Source organism: Dipteris shenzhenensis, chromosome 8 (assembly GCF_047967505.1).
Source record: "Dipteris shenzhenensis isolate YYH24624 ecotype China chromosome 8, Dip_SZ_1.0, whole genome shotgun sequence".
Taxonomy (NCBI): domain Eukaryota; kingdom Viridiplantae; phylum Streptophyta; class Polypodiopsida; order Gleicheniales; family Dipteridaceae; genus Dipteris; species Dipteris shenzhenensis.
The window spans coordinates 7,327,004-7,342,195 of record NC_141603.1 but is presented as its reverse complement, the minus strand read 5'-3'; the positions used below and the strand labels follow the sequence as shown (position 1 = coordinate 7,342,195).

The 15,192-nt window shown below is 44.4% G+C and overlaps 1 protein-coding gene across 1 annotated transcript in view; it reads right to left on the bottom strand.

The window, feature by feature from the left end:
- Positions 1-14,855, bottom strand: part of LOC147899042 (uncharacterized) — a 268,788-nt gene extending 253,933 nt beyond the window's left edge. Inside the window, exons 1-11 of the mRNA XM_087378195.1 lie at positions 14,722-14,855; positions 14,403-14,514; positions 14,205-14,314; positions 13,862-13,945; positions 5,080-5,160; positions 4,834-4,997; positions 4,551-4,626; positions 3,086-3,181; positions 2,577-2,720; positions 2,162-2,395; positions 1,783-1,893 (exon numbers count right to left, since the gene is read on the bottom strand). Of these exons, the coding sequence (XP_087234321.1) occupies positions 1,783-1,893; positions 2,162-2,395; positions 2,577-2,720; positions 3,086-3,181; positions 4,551-4,626; positions 4,834-4,997; positions 5,080-5,160; positions 13,862-13,945; positions 14,205-14,314; positions 14,403-14,514; positions 14,722-14,808 (1,299 nt within the window). The 5' untranslated portion in view covers positions 14,809-14,855. The remainder of the gene's footprint in view (positions 1-1,782; positions 1,894-2,161; positions 2,396-2,576; positions 2,721-3,085; positions 3,182-4,550; positions 4,627-4,833; positions 4,998-5,079; positions 5,161-13,861; positions 13,946-14,204; positions 14,315-14,402; positions 14,515-14,721) is intronic.
- Between the last annotated feature and the right edge of the window lie 337 nt (positions 14,856-15,192).

Genomic DNA, 15,192 nt, shown 5'->3' with positions numbered 1-15,192 from the left:
GTAGCACTACCTCTGCAAAGCCCTCCTTTGCATACAAAGCATCTGGAATCTTAATACTGATAGAACGAGATCTCAAGGGAGGCTCAAAAACCATCAAAACCGGAAACCCTTGGAGAAATGAAAATAGAGCCACCTCTATACAATGTCCAACCATCAACATAAAATCTGTCAATCTGTGCATGGATGGGCATTTGACATCTCCTATTCAACCATAGGAATAGGAGCGAGTCAGGTAGAGTGTGAAAAGTATAAACTGTTCAAGAATCTCTACCATTGAAATGGAAAAGAAAAACATCCCAAGAGTGGATGCCACCTTTCATTCCCCCTTTTTCATGAAGGGAACTCCACCATGTTTAAGTCACCTCCAATAATCCATGAATTTGCAAACGGGGCTAGTTCCTTCTACAATAGGAAACGTTCACTCCTATTATTTGGGATGTAAAGGTTGAGAAGGCCAACCTTACCTCCACCACTATGAAGTCCACTATGCCCTAGACGGTGTGATCATGCCATGTCCAACTACAAGGGGAAGAATGTATCTAAAACTGAAATGCAAGGTTCTTGCCTAGTGCCCAAGGAAGGAGACCAAAAAGTGTGACCAAAAAGCAATCTACCTGAATTTGCAGTCTTTACCATCCAACTTGTGTTCTTAAATAAAAGGAATATCAATGGGACCCCCCAGTGACACTTAGATGGAGGCAATTACAAATCAGCTACCTTCGACAACGATGAGGAACATTACCACGGACTTTTAACAATCCTCATCGATGGGAGGAAGTAGACTTGAAAATCTTACTTGACTTGGTGGCGGAAGGACCTCCTCCTGTGAAGTAGATCTCCTAGAGCAGTGAAGGGGAGGAAAGTCCATAGGGAAAGGACACTCACAGCTGTGGAAATGGATGCTCTATTGGTGGGACCTCAAGAGGAACATCCACAAAGGTGGAGAGAACGAACTTTGCCTCTCCACAATCAGCTAGTGGGGAAAAAGTTACTCTGAATCAAAAATGCCGCCAAACTCCATAAGGTCCTCCCTCCTTGCCAAAATGCTGCTGAGCCAGGGCCTACACCCTTCCCTTGATCAAGAAGAAGGGCTACTCAAAGGGAGAAGGAGGGCCAGGATCTGGTAGGCATGGGAGACATCCAAGTTTGCGAGAGGAGCTAAAGGAATGCCACCTTTGGAAAAAATCAAAATAGGGGAAGTAGAGGGTCAGGAACAAGGAAGAAGCATGTGGTGGAGCTCTCGAACTCCACACATTCTGAGGCTGCAATGGCTCATCTTTAGAAAAGAGCATGTTCTCACGGCGGCTGGTGGAAAGGGATGAGGATAGGCTGAAGGGGCAGCCATTTGCCAATCGAGGCTGGAAGGCCGACTGAAACAATGTTGTGGTCCGCCCATACAGAGAGAGAAATGGGGGTAGTAGAGAGGAAGCGGGGAAGGGTGAGTGGGGAGGCAATGGGGGGGAGAGAAAGGCAGAAGCAGGGAGGGAGAGGGGATGAGGGAGGCAAAATGAGAAGGAGAGAGGCTGAGGGGGAGGGATGGAATGGATGCAGCAGTTGAGAGGAAAAGAGGCAGAGGGGGAAGGGAGGAATGGAGGCAGAAGGGTAGGAGGCAGAATGGGAAGGGAGAAAGGCTGAGGGGGAGGGGCGGAAAGCAGCAGGGTAGAATGAAAGAAGGAGTAGCTCTGTTGTGTTGTTTGATTTATTTATTTTTTTGTGTTCTGTGTTTTTTACTTTTTTAAACAATAAATTAAAAATTCAGTCAGGTGGCATAGGAATAATCACCTGATACAATTTACAAAGAAGATCATAGCGCTTACATTTTGCATAGTTTTTTTCAGCATCTTCTGTACATCCTAATTGGATAGCCACTGCTGCAGTCTTTGTTTCTGTTCCCTAGAGATTCATCAATTGAGGTTAATGAGTTAGTGTCAAATGTAACCATTCTCTAGTCATATTAAAAAAAAACACCCCATAAAGACAGAACTGGTTCCCTGCACCAGAAAATTGGATAAAAGTATTTTAAACCAAAAGTTTATTCACATTTCTTAAATTCTTGTTTGATCGTCCACTCTTTCACATAAGGTATGATCATTGACACCCTTTTCCTTTAAAATGATCATACTGCCTTGTCCAAGATTTCAGGAGATGTGGAGGTTGTTACCAAGTCCTCAGTAGAACTATTAATGGATGAAACTGCATATGCTTGACCCATGTTTGCAAAGCAACGAAAGGCTGCATCTGGAAACTCGTGTTTCATGCAATAACGGGCAATTTTCCTCAGTATTTTCACGTCTTTTAGGGACTCAAGGACCTTGTAAGATTCTGTTTCTTTTCCAGACAAAATGTGTTTGCTAAATTCCAGCAGATCTTGGCGAGTTCTTCCATCAGCATCCTCCTGAAATAATAGGAGACGTTGCATATTGGTTAAATTCTAGAAAATGAAATTTCCATGAACATATTTTTTTTTTTGAAACTTGGTTTAAAACAACAAAAGAGACAGGTGAGAAGTATAAACTACAAATTTACAAATAAGTTTGGATGAACCCCTCAAGATTGTCTATCTTGAACTATATTACCATGCCACTGAGAACACCCATGGATAGTTTTTTAATTATAGGGGTCTTTGGTGTTGCTGACTGGTCCATATGGAGCTTTTCGTAGAGGTATGCATATGGCTCGCGCTTCCCTAGAAGACCAAACTGGTCATGATTGATATCCACCTATCAATGCACATAAAAATCTGATACCAATTATGATAGTTCCAAATGTATTTTGCAAATAAAACTGTTCCTTTCCCATACACACATGCACAACTTTTTCAAAAGATATGCCTACTTCCTCTCCTAATTATCTAATATCCAAAGCCTACTTACAATGATTGGTCTCTCAATCTTTTTTGTAAATCATGTTAAAGACTAATGAATAATATAAATTCAGTACCAAGGATTATTACAAAAGCATCACAAACTTTCCAGTCTTTTGCAGAATGCTATTCCATATTTTTAAAACAGTATTGGATTTATTCATGAAGAGAATCCAATATGTGGATTTAGTTAGAATTCAAAGCATAACAGACAAATCTTGCCTTGTCTTGTTCAATGATGCCAATGTCATCATCTACAAAGAATGCCACTATTTTTGATTTATTTCCAGGTCCTTGCTGCTCCTTGTCAGTCTCAAACTGCCCAAAACATATTAAAAACCAAAAAGCTCAAAATGACAGGAAATTGTTATTTCTATTTTGAGTGAAAAGTGTTAATTCCAGTCCAAAATGCATCAGATGGAAAAGCTGGCAAGGATAATTCCTACTGATAAGAAAATCTGAAAAAGCAAACCAGGTAGGAGGCCATAAATGAACAATACCTAAACTTGATATAGGAAAATCAAGTACCTCAGATAGAAAGGGCAACAAAACAAGCCCTAGAGAAAACAAATAATAAGGTGCTTGTAAATCTACCTCATACCATGCTCTATAAATAGAAAAAGTGGTGCAACCCCGAAATTTGAGGAATAACACTACTGTTTCCCCCCGTAGTCATGAATGAGCCAAGCATTTATCCCCCTTACTCTTGAGGGGGTCATGATCTCAAACCACATCTTTGATATAATCTCTCTCGTCTGAATCAATAACTTCCATAATGTGAGTGGGCATCACACCATATTCTCAAGGGAAATGCTGGAAAGTTTCCTCGTATGTTGATCCCTTGGTATAAAACAGTGTCCACTAGTGTCCACAGGTGAATAAAGTCCAGTATGCTGCCTCAGCTTGCAGAATCAGGTTTGACTAGTACTAAATCCCTATAGAGCACATTTTCCAAGGAGAGTAATCAGTCCTTTTATAAGGGACTGGGGGCATGGAATGTTCTCCTCACACACAACGACAGGCCCTTTCATGGCATTTTCAGATCCCTGACTAGCTACACCATTCTCATTTTCAGCTTTATTTGTCTAATTGTCAGATGGGATTTTGATGGTCATGACAGTTACTCCTGTTTTCTTTGTATTTTCTGTTTATACTTAATAGAAATATCTCTTCTTACCCCCCCAAAAAACAAGATACACTTTTCAAAATAGAGTAATCAGTTCCCATGGGAATAGTGCAAATAATGTACATATTCCATCCCCTTAAATTATTCTTGTCCATTTCCAAGAGAGTCACTAGTTAGAGGTAGGTTGTTCTCTCTTCCTCAAAGGATACCATCACCCTGCTTTTATGTTTCTGGATCACAAATAAGTAGACCAAGAAATATGTGTTTACCATAACAAATGAAAATGAAACAAAATGGATCCCATTCTGATGAAGTCGTGGAATATATCTTGTATGTCAATTGATTATAGATAGACTTATAAGGGATCTTATATATGTGCATCAAAGCTCTCATGCATTGAGTAAAAGGCTAGCTATATGAAAAGAAATTACATTTTACGTAATTCCATTAAATATACGTGTATGTTAGCCATTATTTTCACCAGGCAGTTTGGACTTCTGATTTAGATACCTTTATTTTGATCAAGGCACTAACTAAACTGGGAAATTCAGGCAGACATACCGGTTTGATTTCGCAAGCAAGTTGTTGAGACTCCTCACCATCCCAACAATGGGTCACAAGCATTCCTTGCTCAGGCCTGTTTTATTTTTACATTTCATATTTAATTGTTACAATAAGTCGTGTATGATTTGAAAATACAAACGACAAAAGAGAAGAGGATTTTGCTGCTGAAAAGAAATTTCAGTGGAATTAACACACCTTTTAGCATGGCAAACTAAATTGAAAAACTTATACATAAAATGCACTTTTGGTTCAGCAGTTGGTAGAACAAGACTCAGAATACCTGAAATTGCGATAAAAAAATCTGTCAAGAACTGTGTCATAGACATAGAGCGTACAATCATGGCCCTCTCCATGATGTTGTTTTGTCAAGAAGCTGACTTTGCTACCATTGTAGTTGCACTGAACTGACGAAATATTGCATGCGCTTTCAGATAAAAGTGCAACCTGTTTAAAAAAATGACAAAACAGTTCATGCCTTTGCTATGCACATGCATCTCTTAAATTTGCTAATTCAATTGTAACTTACTTTCCATCCTAAGCCTGGCAACCGACATTTGTTAGATCCATCTCCAATTTTCCACATTTGAATATAGCCATTTTGAGTGGCCTAGCCATAACAAAAACATGTTTATAATATGCTCACTGAACCTTTTGGATAAAGCTACAATTTATTTTTTTTGCAAAAAAGAGACTTCTATTAAGTAAGAAAGAAACTCGCTAGAGCAACCTCTGTGTGCAAATACAACATGCTAAGCATGTAATAAAAAACACCTCGGAAGAATGAGGTAGAAAGAAACCAAGGCTGAGGCTGAAAATGCCAACTCAACCCGTAGAAGTCTCAGCAAGGAAAGGAGAGTCTCTCCAATCCCTAAGAAAAGTAACTCTCCCTGCATGGTCGCCCATATGGCCATCAAAGTGTGTACCGTATCTGTCCAAGTACTGGCCAAGATCTGACAAGGGTGAACCTGAGAACCCTCCATAGCCTCAGTGCATCTGGCTCTCCAAATGTGCCATGCTGCAATGCTAGCTAAAACCTCCCAAGGAGAGTCAACCGAGGAATGAGCAGCCCTAAAGAGAGTGTCCAGAACATCCTCTAAAGAGCACGACTCCATAAGGTGTCGTCGGATGTGTAGAGCCCAAGACGAGTCATGTCTCTTAAAGAAAACCTGGGGCCCTGAAAGAGTGAGCCAAGCCACTGATCCCCAAGTCATATAGAAGGGGAGGTGAACAAAAGTGTTGAAAAGTCTTGCAATCCCCTTCCATATGATTCTCGCCTATCTGCAATCCCAAAGGCAGTGTTGTACTGTCTCCGAAGCAGAAAGGCAACGAGGGCAAGTAGGGTTAGCCCCGAACCTGGATCTCCAATGATTCAGAAGAAGGAGATCTGAGGTGGGCTGTGGTGAATACCCACATCTGGTACTGTGTATCCAATCATCTCCTAAAGTGGGTGTGCGAGACTGTATGCATTTGAAAAAAAAGTCCTTCCAAGGCTCTTGCCTTGGCATAAGTCCTCTCACAACGACCTTGCAAAGTAAGGCTCTGTACTGTAGAGCCGGGTCAATGATATTCAAACCCCCTTCTCTTGTAGGAAGAATCAAGGTCTCCCAAGCCACCCTGGCTGTAACATCAGTTGTGCCATCTAGACCACTCCATAAAAAGTTTTGTACGGGCCTCTTGAGCTGAGTGATACAATCCCTAGAGTGGCACCAACAAGAGCATACAAACCATGCTATGGCTAGAAGAACCTGGTTAACCACCACCACTCTGGATGCCAAGTCAAGTTTGGCTGAGCTTTAGAAAAGGAGCTTTCTTCTGATGCTCTCCAACACCGGAGCAAAGTGTTGTGAAGGAGAGATGCCCACCCCAACCTGGCAGCCCAAATATTTGACGGAGACGCCCCTCTGTACCCAAGTGAAGCCAATATCATTACCCCAATCCGGGGTGTCATCCTCGCAAATCCAAAAACCACTGGATTTATGCCAATTAATGTGTGCACCTGCAGCCGTGCAAAACAAATCCAAGGCTGTCCGGAAGGAAGTGAGTGTCCTGGGGGAGGCATAAAAAAAATAGCCGTGTCATCTGCCAACTCACTATCCAGGAGCTCTTCTTCCCGGCGGATAGGAAGCCTCAGCCCATAAATATCAGCTTGAGATCTAATGTAGACACTCATAGCTTACGCCACAAACAGAAAAAGAAACGGGGCAAGAGGACATCCCTGGCAGATGGATCTGGAAATCTGAAACCTGTCCCCTCTTACCCCCCCAATGAGTAACTGGCTATGGGCTGATCTGTAGAGAGAGGATACTCCTCTAATCCATGCATCTGAAAAACCAAAGCGAGATAGAGTACCCTCTAAAAGATCCCAGTCTACTCTGTCGTAAGCTTTCTCAAAGTCCAAGAGTAGAATGGCCAACCTCTGGCGGCTCTACATGGCCCATTCTGAGGCCTCCTAAAATGAGAAAATATTATCGAAAATACTTCTGCCATGCACAAACCTTGTCTGTGTGTCATGAATCAAATCTAGAAGAAAAACCTGTAGCCGCATACTGATGGCTTTCGCCAGAATCTTGTAAAAAGTGCCCAATAGAGTGATGGGTCTCCATTGTGACACTAGATTCCTATTACCCCCCTTTGTGATGAGATGAATGAGACCATCTGTAAGTGAGTCAGGCATCTCACCAGGGTCCCACACGCCCTGCAGGGCTGATGTAATGTGATCACCAATCTGCTCCCAAAAAGTAATTAAAAAAGAAGGGGTAAGTCCATCTGAACCTGGGCACTTGCCCTTGTGAAGGGCAAGTAATGCAGTCTTGAATTATGCATTGGTGAAAGGTGCATCAAGAGAAACATACATCTCATCCTTCACCAATACAGGGATACACTGCCAAATAACCTCTCTGGCATCATCTATGGCCTGTGTGCCCGGATCTGCAGTAAAAAGGGATGCAAAAAAATCTGAAGCTACACGCATGATGGCATCAGGATCTGACTGTAACACCCCGTCTGAGTCAACAAGCTATGAGACACTATCTCTACTATGTCTGGGCCCATGAGTAGAGAAAAAGTGTTTGTTGACCTTGCCATCCATCTGAATCCAAAAGGATTCCCGTGCATGAAAGGCATACTTTGCTCTCTGATCCAACAGTATCTGTATATGAGCCCTTGCTGCAGCAAGGCGCTCCTGAATCCAAGCATCTGTGGGCCTCTTCTGCTCTTCCCTCTGAAGGGACGCTAACTGCTGGCGCATACCAATCTCACAATTGAGAATCTCACGTCTCTTGGAATCAGCAACTGTATGATAATAGTCACTAATTCTGGATAAGGCTGCAGCTACCTGAGATGGGCGGACAACTCCACCCTGTATGTGAGAAACCCAAATCTGTAAAATATCCTCCGTGAGGCTCTCCTCTGCATAAAAAGCATCCGGAATCCTGACACTGGTAAAGCGTCCTCTCCGATGAGGCTCAAGAATCTGCAACACCACTGGAAAATGATCTGAGGTGGTAACCCCAGTAGAAATGCATATAGATCCGCCTCTGTCAAGTGCCCAATCGTCTACATAAAATCTGTCAATACGTGCATGGATGGGCATGTGTACTCTCCTGTTCGACCAAGAGTACAGGAGTGACTGTGGCATTAACATGAAAGGCATCATCAAACCAAGTGTCCCTGCCACTGTACAGAAAGAGAAAGGCATCCCAGGCTGCCCTCTCCAAAGAATAAATTCCACCCTGTCTGCCTTGCTTTTTGTCTGATGGCGATTCAATCATGTTGAAATTGCCACAATGATCCAAGAATCTGCAATGGGGGCCCAAGATAGTAACTCCTTCCAAAAGGAGACTTGCTCCCCTCTGTTGTTGGGGGCATACAGATTGAGAAGACCAATCTTATGCCCTCCAATCAAAAGAATGATCCATTGAGCTCTAGAGGTGAAGATAATACCATGACTAGTACCCAAGGGTAGAATAGAAGGAGAGACCGAAATGCAAGTACCTCCCCTTGTGCCCATAGCAGGTGACCAGAATGTATATCCTGAAAGAAGTTTGCCAGACTTAGAGCAATCACTGGCATCCAACTTGTGTTCCTGGATAAAAAGGATATCAATAGCACCTCCAGTGACACCTGGATGAAGCTGATTCTGGATCAGCTGCCTACGGCAATGGTGTGGAACTCCGCCTAGGCCCTGTATGTTCCAGCTGACTATCCTCATCGACAGGAAGATGCTGGGTGGAAAGGCTTACCCGACCTAGTAGAGGAGACCAGCTTCTCCTGGGCCGAAACACTCCTGATGAGAGCAGGAAACTCAACAGGTGAAAGGATCCCCACACCTGCTGAGGGGGAGGCCCTATCAAAAGGAATCCCAATGACTGGGACCCCTAAGGTGGAGGGCACAAACTCCTCCTCATCCATGAAAGTTGGCGAGATCTCCTGGTAATGCCACCAGCATCTAGTCTCTAGCCTGTGATCTGGAAGGGTGTGACCCAAAAATGTGGGCGAAAAGTGATGTGGAGCCCTCTAGTTTCACATCTTTCTTGAGCTGCTGCAACTCGTCTTCTAAAAAAATGATGGTTCTCGCGGCCGGTGGAAGTGGACGAAGATTGGTTGAGTGGGGATCCATTCGCCAATCGATGTGAAAAGGCCAATTCAAACACTGAAAAAGTTCCGTCCGTGAAACTGCTGCCAGGACGCCGCCCTGGAACACGGGCGCTGGAGGAAGGAGAACAGGAGAGGGTAGGAGAGAGGGGAAGAGGAGGAGAGGAAGCGGGGAGGCAGCAGCGGGGGGGGAGGACGGGGGCGGGGGAGAGGAGGCGGGGGGAGGCGGAGGGGATCTGCGGGCTAGGAAGGGGGGGGGGGGGAGGGGGTTGGCTGGCAGGGAGAGGGAGGGCGGGGGAGAGGAAAGGAGGGGGCGGGGCGTGGGGGAGGGGGCGGGTGGGAGAGCGGGCGAGGGGGCTGGCAAGGGGGAGAGGGAAGGCGGGAAGGGGGAGAGGGTGGGCGGGGGAGGAGGGAGGGGGCGGAGAGGGGGCTGGTGAGGGGAGGGAGAGGGGGGGCAGCGAGGGTGAGGGAGAGGGAGAAGGGGCTGGCTGAGAGAGGAGAGGGGGGGAGGGCAGCAGAGCTCATGGGGAGAGGAGCAGCTCGAGTGCCTTGCTGTCAGGAGGATACTTTGAGTAACGATAAAGCTACATTTCTTCAACATACAACTGAAAAAGCATACAGATCATTTAATATTCAATTTTCACTTCAGTTTGGTGAAATAAGTAAACGTTGTCTTTTTTCCCAAAAGAAAGATACTGTCTATTAGAACCTTTGACACCGATACAAGAGTTCAACAGTCTGTGAGGCATTAAAGTGCTGGCTGGCTTGCAGCCCACCTCTCACAATCCCAACTTGCTGCCTAGGTTTCTCCAGGGGAGCCAGGTTCCAACAGCTAGTGTGGAGGATTATGCAACCAACCTCAACCCATGAAAACATAGAAGATGCCTACAGGCCAAGCCTTGCAGAAACACTCCTGCCTGTTGGCAGTCTTCCTAGCACCCTCAGTAGCCTGCTCTCAGATGGCTCATAATGTGCAAATGATCTCGTTCCGTATATCGACAATGGTAGCCATGACTCATGTTTGGTACTCCCTCATCACAAAATTGTATCACACTACTAGATAGTCCAAGCTGTGATGCTGGCAACTACCTCCCAGGCATTGTCCTCTTGCAAAAGCTCAGAGTGCCAAAAAGCTGCAGGACAACGGTCCTCAATACCCTGACTAATGATATGCTCTGCATCTATCAAATAGGCTAGGGAGATCATCTCTATGGAGAAAGCCTCCCTCCCCTCTACACCTACCCCAAGTGGAGGCCTGGCTGATCCTCCTCAAACTTGCCACAATCCTAAAGAAGCAAAGCCAAATACTTTATGCCGCAGGGAAATCAATGGGCGATCATCTCTGGGTCACCGGCCTCACAAAAAGGCAGACCAAAAATGAATTGACTTTACCGATGTTACTTCCCCCCTCTACTATACAACCTTTCCTCTCCTCATAATCCCCCCTTGGTCTCTACCATACAGGCCTTTCCCCCCTTGCAATCCCTTCAAAATCCACCCCTGGGTTCTGCCCCCCCCCATGTAATCTACGCCGTACATCCCCCTTTGCAACTAGCATAAGCAAGCTCCTCATTGAAGTACACACATGAGTCCTTTCCCATTCAATTTGACAGATGCCCTCTACCACCCTTCTTCCTCTTGTGGTTTCTTTGATTCAATCTATATCTTATTTATCCTCCACTTCAAGTTGTTTGGTTCTTAGCTTAATGTGATCAGTTTTTGTCAGGCTGTTTCTCTAGCTGAAGGAGGGGGAACGCACTCAAGCAGTGTTGCCAGGAAACACGTTTCGTTGGTTTGAAACCTGTTTTCAGTGAAACGCTTGGAAACTTCAGTTGCAGGTGCTTAAGTTGGCTTAGAGGGAAAAGACTTTGAAACAGAAAACATCATTTTTGTTATTAAGAAATGCCAACATTTATTGTTAGGCTTTCAGATTCAATATTTGAGTTATGTTTTCACTTTTTATGTACAGTTTTTGTAACATATTTTAGAAGACGTCAGAACATGGATATGCATGGTCTGAACTTTATAAAGACTCGAATCTGATACTAATTTCACTTTATCTTCCATTGAAATTTTGTTTTTGGAGCCTCGAATGGATTCTCTTTGTTGTTCCTCATAAACTTTCATATCAACAATTTTGCATCAACTTTCATTATGAATTATGTTCATAATTCCCGAGTTGAGGAGTGTTGATATCTCTAGATTCAGATCTAAAAGACAATGTAATTAGATAGTACCTTTTCTTGAATCTAGGCCAATTTTTCTAACAGGCATGGCAGGTGCCATTCGGTAAGCAAATCTTGCAACCATTTCAATTTTTGCAGTTTTGTAAACTGTTTCGTTTTGGAACTAGAGCCATTTCATTTTTTGCAGTTTCATAAACTGTTTCGTTCCAGGTAGCATTGCACTCAATGGATTCAAGACCCCGTCATCTCTGGGATCACTGTCTCTGAGCTCCAATTCCATCTGAAGTGACCCTTCCAGGCTGATGCTGAAGAAAACCATGTAAGGCGGAATGATGTTGTAATGCAAGAAACAGCTCTGAGTGGGACCCCTGTCCTAGAAAACTAGCCATATCAACTGGGGGGAGGGGGGAGGTTTGTAGCAGCTAGGGCCCTGCTAAGCCAACCTTGTGACAACTGCATCAATCTCTGGTGTATTGCTAGCCCCTCTCAGGCCTATTATTGCTCACATTTAACTGCCAGGGGAGTAAGCTCCATGCCAGGTCCATTGTCCCACTGCCCACTAATGTGCACGCGCTGCCCCAACATCCAACCCTCCCTAGCCCGTACCTTTGGACGCCAGATCAGGGACTGCCACTCTATCTCCTTTGGGAGACGCCTAGAGGAGGCTCAGGTGACAATAAGACAATGGTGGCTCAAGCGGAGCAGGAGGAGGAGGGTGGGATGAGAATAGAACGAGGAGGGATGGTCTGAGGCTTTGGGATGGGAACATGCAGCTGCAGAAGGTCAATTGGGGGAGGCAGTAGGGGAAGAGGAGGGGAGAGCTAAAAAGAAGAGACCTCCGGAGCTGGCCTTGAAATGGGCCGGATCTTCACTTGAGGATCCGTCTGTGATCTTGTTGCAGAATGTCTGAAGGAAGGTCAAATTAGCGGGGATGTTAGGGTCATCCACGATGACCCGCACCTTTAGCAAAGAGTACCAAGGCTGCTGATTTCAGGTACTCTAGAACGGTGCCCAAACAGGACCCAATGGAGGACAAGATAGCTTAGTACTCCTTGGGGAGGCTTGGGAACCAGAGGGTTTCACGGTGTTGACTCCATATCATCCACTCTGAAATCATGGTGCCAAGGAATGAAGAAAACCAAGAGTGGAGCAAGACACACTAGACTCTACTCTACACGATATGTCGACTCTATATCATCCACTGTGAAATCATGGTGCCAAGAAATGAAGAAAACCAGAGGGTTTCACAGTACACGATGTGTCGACTCCGTGTCATCCACTGTGAAATCATGGTGCAAGGAAAGAAGAAAACCAAGAGTGGACTGAGACACACTAGACTCTACTCCACCAATGTTAGAGTGGTGTCTAGGGAATTAAGCAGGAGAAGAAAAGAACCCCTCCCATAGATGGTGACCTCCTGTAAGTGATCACCTTCCAGAGCTAGACCTGCCTGGATCCAATCCCACCTTGCTGTTGTGTGGGGTAAGGCCGACAATGTGCCCCATCACTGCTCTACCTTGCAAGTCTTGAACAGCTTTCTGCATCTATTGTTTGTCCTCAGGGGAGAGAGGGAAATCCAGATGGCTGGGGGCGTCAAGGGTGAGCACTTTTGGCCAGACCAAATGGTCACCTTCCAGATCATGGAACCCCTTGTCAAACAACACCACCACCTGCGCTTCTCGGTGTTTGTTAGTCTAGACTTCTTTATTCTTTTGGTATTTATGGAATGCAGTAGCATCTTTGTCCCTCAAACACGCCACTCACTTTGAGAAATACTCAGTTGTGATTGGTCAATCAACACCAAGAGATCTTTTCCAAAAAGCTAATGTGGCCTTGTTGCGACAGGTCCACGCTTGGAAAATTTCACTCTCTCAACACCAAACTCTGAAGTTTGTGCTTTATCCAATTGAGCTACAAGCACAATTGGTATATTTTCATAGCCATCAAGGACATGGTCAGACATGTTTCATGAAAAAATTGAAAGCTGACTGGTTCATACTTTGCCTTGCCTACTTATGATCTTAAACCAGTAGGTTTCCAAGCTACTTCAGCACACTCCTCATATTCTTATGGATCATTTTACAGTTGCAAATTAGACAAAAATAATGTGGAAGGGCTAAAGGCACTCACAACGTGACGTGGTAAAGTATGGGTTAATCCCACATAATAAGTACAGATCAGTAGAACAGTAAATAAGGGCTCTCTCTCTCAATCATACCCCAGGTGGGTCTTGAGAGAGAGAGGAGCAGGCTGGCTAGGAGGGGCTTAGCCCGCTTGGAACAAGCAGATGGAATATGAGGAATGCCTCATTTCAACAGAAGCCCTTTTCCCCACATCAATACACAGCGGTGGATAGGCACAAACTTTGCAGTCTGTGATCTATCAATCTCATAAAGGCCACACATTGTTTAAATGGATTTGTCAGCTTGCCATGTAATCATAATCTATGTCCTTCACATTAGCCTAAAGTTTAATGATTTAAAGTGTAGAGTAAACTCAGGTCATACAAAAGGGAGAAGACTACCATACCACAACAAGGAAGTCCTCACAAACATCTAAATGAATTGCGTTTCCCTGAGGTTCGTCTAGCTGGAATTTGTGCTTCGAACTGCCCTACAATAACCACAAGAACGGAGATGGACAAAGCAATGTGAAACGAAAAAGTCCAAAATAAAAAAACTTATTTCTAAGTTATTAGCTTTCCTTGACAAAAAATATTCAAGGTTGGTATGAATTAAAACTTCAAAGCGTGTCTGAGCATGAAGCACGCTTTCATGAGCTCACATGAGTCCACGATATAGAAAAGCAGAGGTGCTATTAGTATTCCTTTTAAAATCCAAAGGAATTGTGAAAAGCTCATAGGGAAAAATACCTGCAAATCAAAGACATGGACTGTAGCGTGGTGGGTCTTGAATATGAAGTCTCGATGCAGAGCAAAGCATTCATCCCCTGAAGTTGGCAGAGAAGACTCCAGACGCGGGCCTGATTGTTTTGTGAGCATGTGCCAAGACTTGCTAATTACAATTTGAGAAGGACAGAAAAGATAAGACAATCACGATTTTGATTTCACCTGAACTCCCAAGTTCGAAAACTTCTGCTTCGCTCACAGACCACATCAATGCATGTGCACCCCAAATATCGACGCCAATGATAGGCGAGGTGGAGCAAAGAACTTGCACAGTCTGCACAGTTACAGCGAAGCCCATGAAGACAGACCCTTGATCCTTCTTTGATTCAACAGAATTGCAAAAGATTTTGCTCCACAACTCGGTTGGAGGACATAATGGCTATGCAAAAGCATTCCTCCAACGGATTTTAGTAACTGTGATCGAGTATCTTCAGAAGCATCAGACAGCTTAATTGAAGTGCAATTGGTGATGAATCCAGACCGAGGCGATGAAGGAATACGCAGCTGCGTGGGTGGGAGAGACTTGCACGATGGCCGAGTGCTGGCGACACTTGATGAGGGCAGTCATGGCGTAGAGCTCGGGGTCTGGACCAACGGCAAAAATGTCAAGACACTCGGAACAGGCACACGTGGCGCAAAACCTTTTCAAATGGCCATTCGACCTACTTTAACCCAACGATCAATCTCTATTTCACCACATGAAAATTTAGATACTTTGTGAAAGGTAATTGTGAGATTGATCCAGTTGAATGGACGAGAATGAGAGGAATTATTTGGGATATTTTCACTTAGAGGTATATATAATGGAAACTTCAAAAGGACATATTGGCTAGCACCTAATTGTGAGAGAGAGAGAGAGAGAGAGAGAGAGAGAGAGAGCACACTTGTGGCAAAGTGGATCTATAATGTGACCTAATTCCTCCCTATGCTCGCACTAGAAGGTGTAATTTCC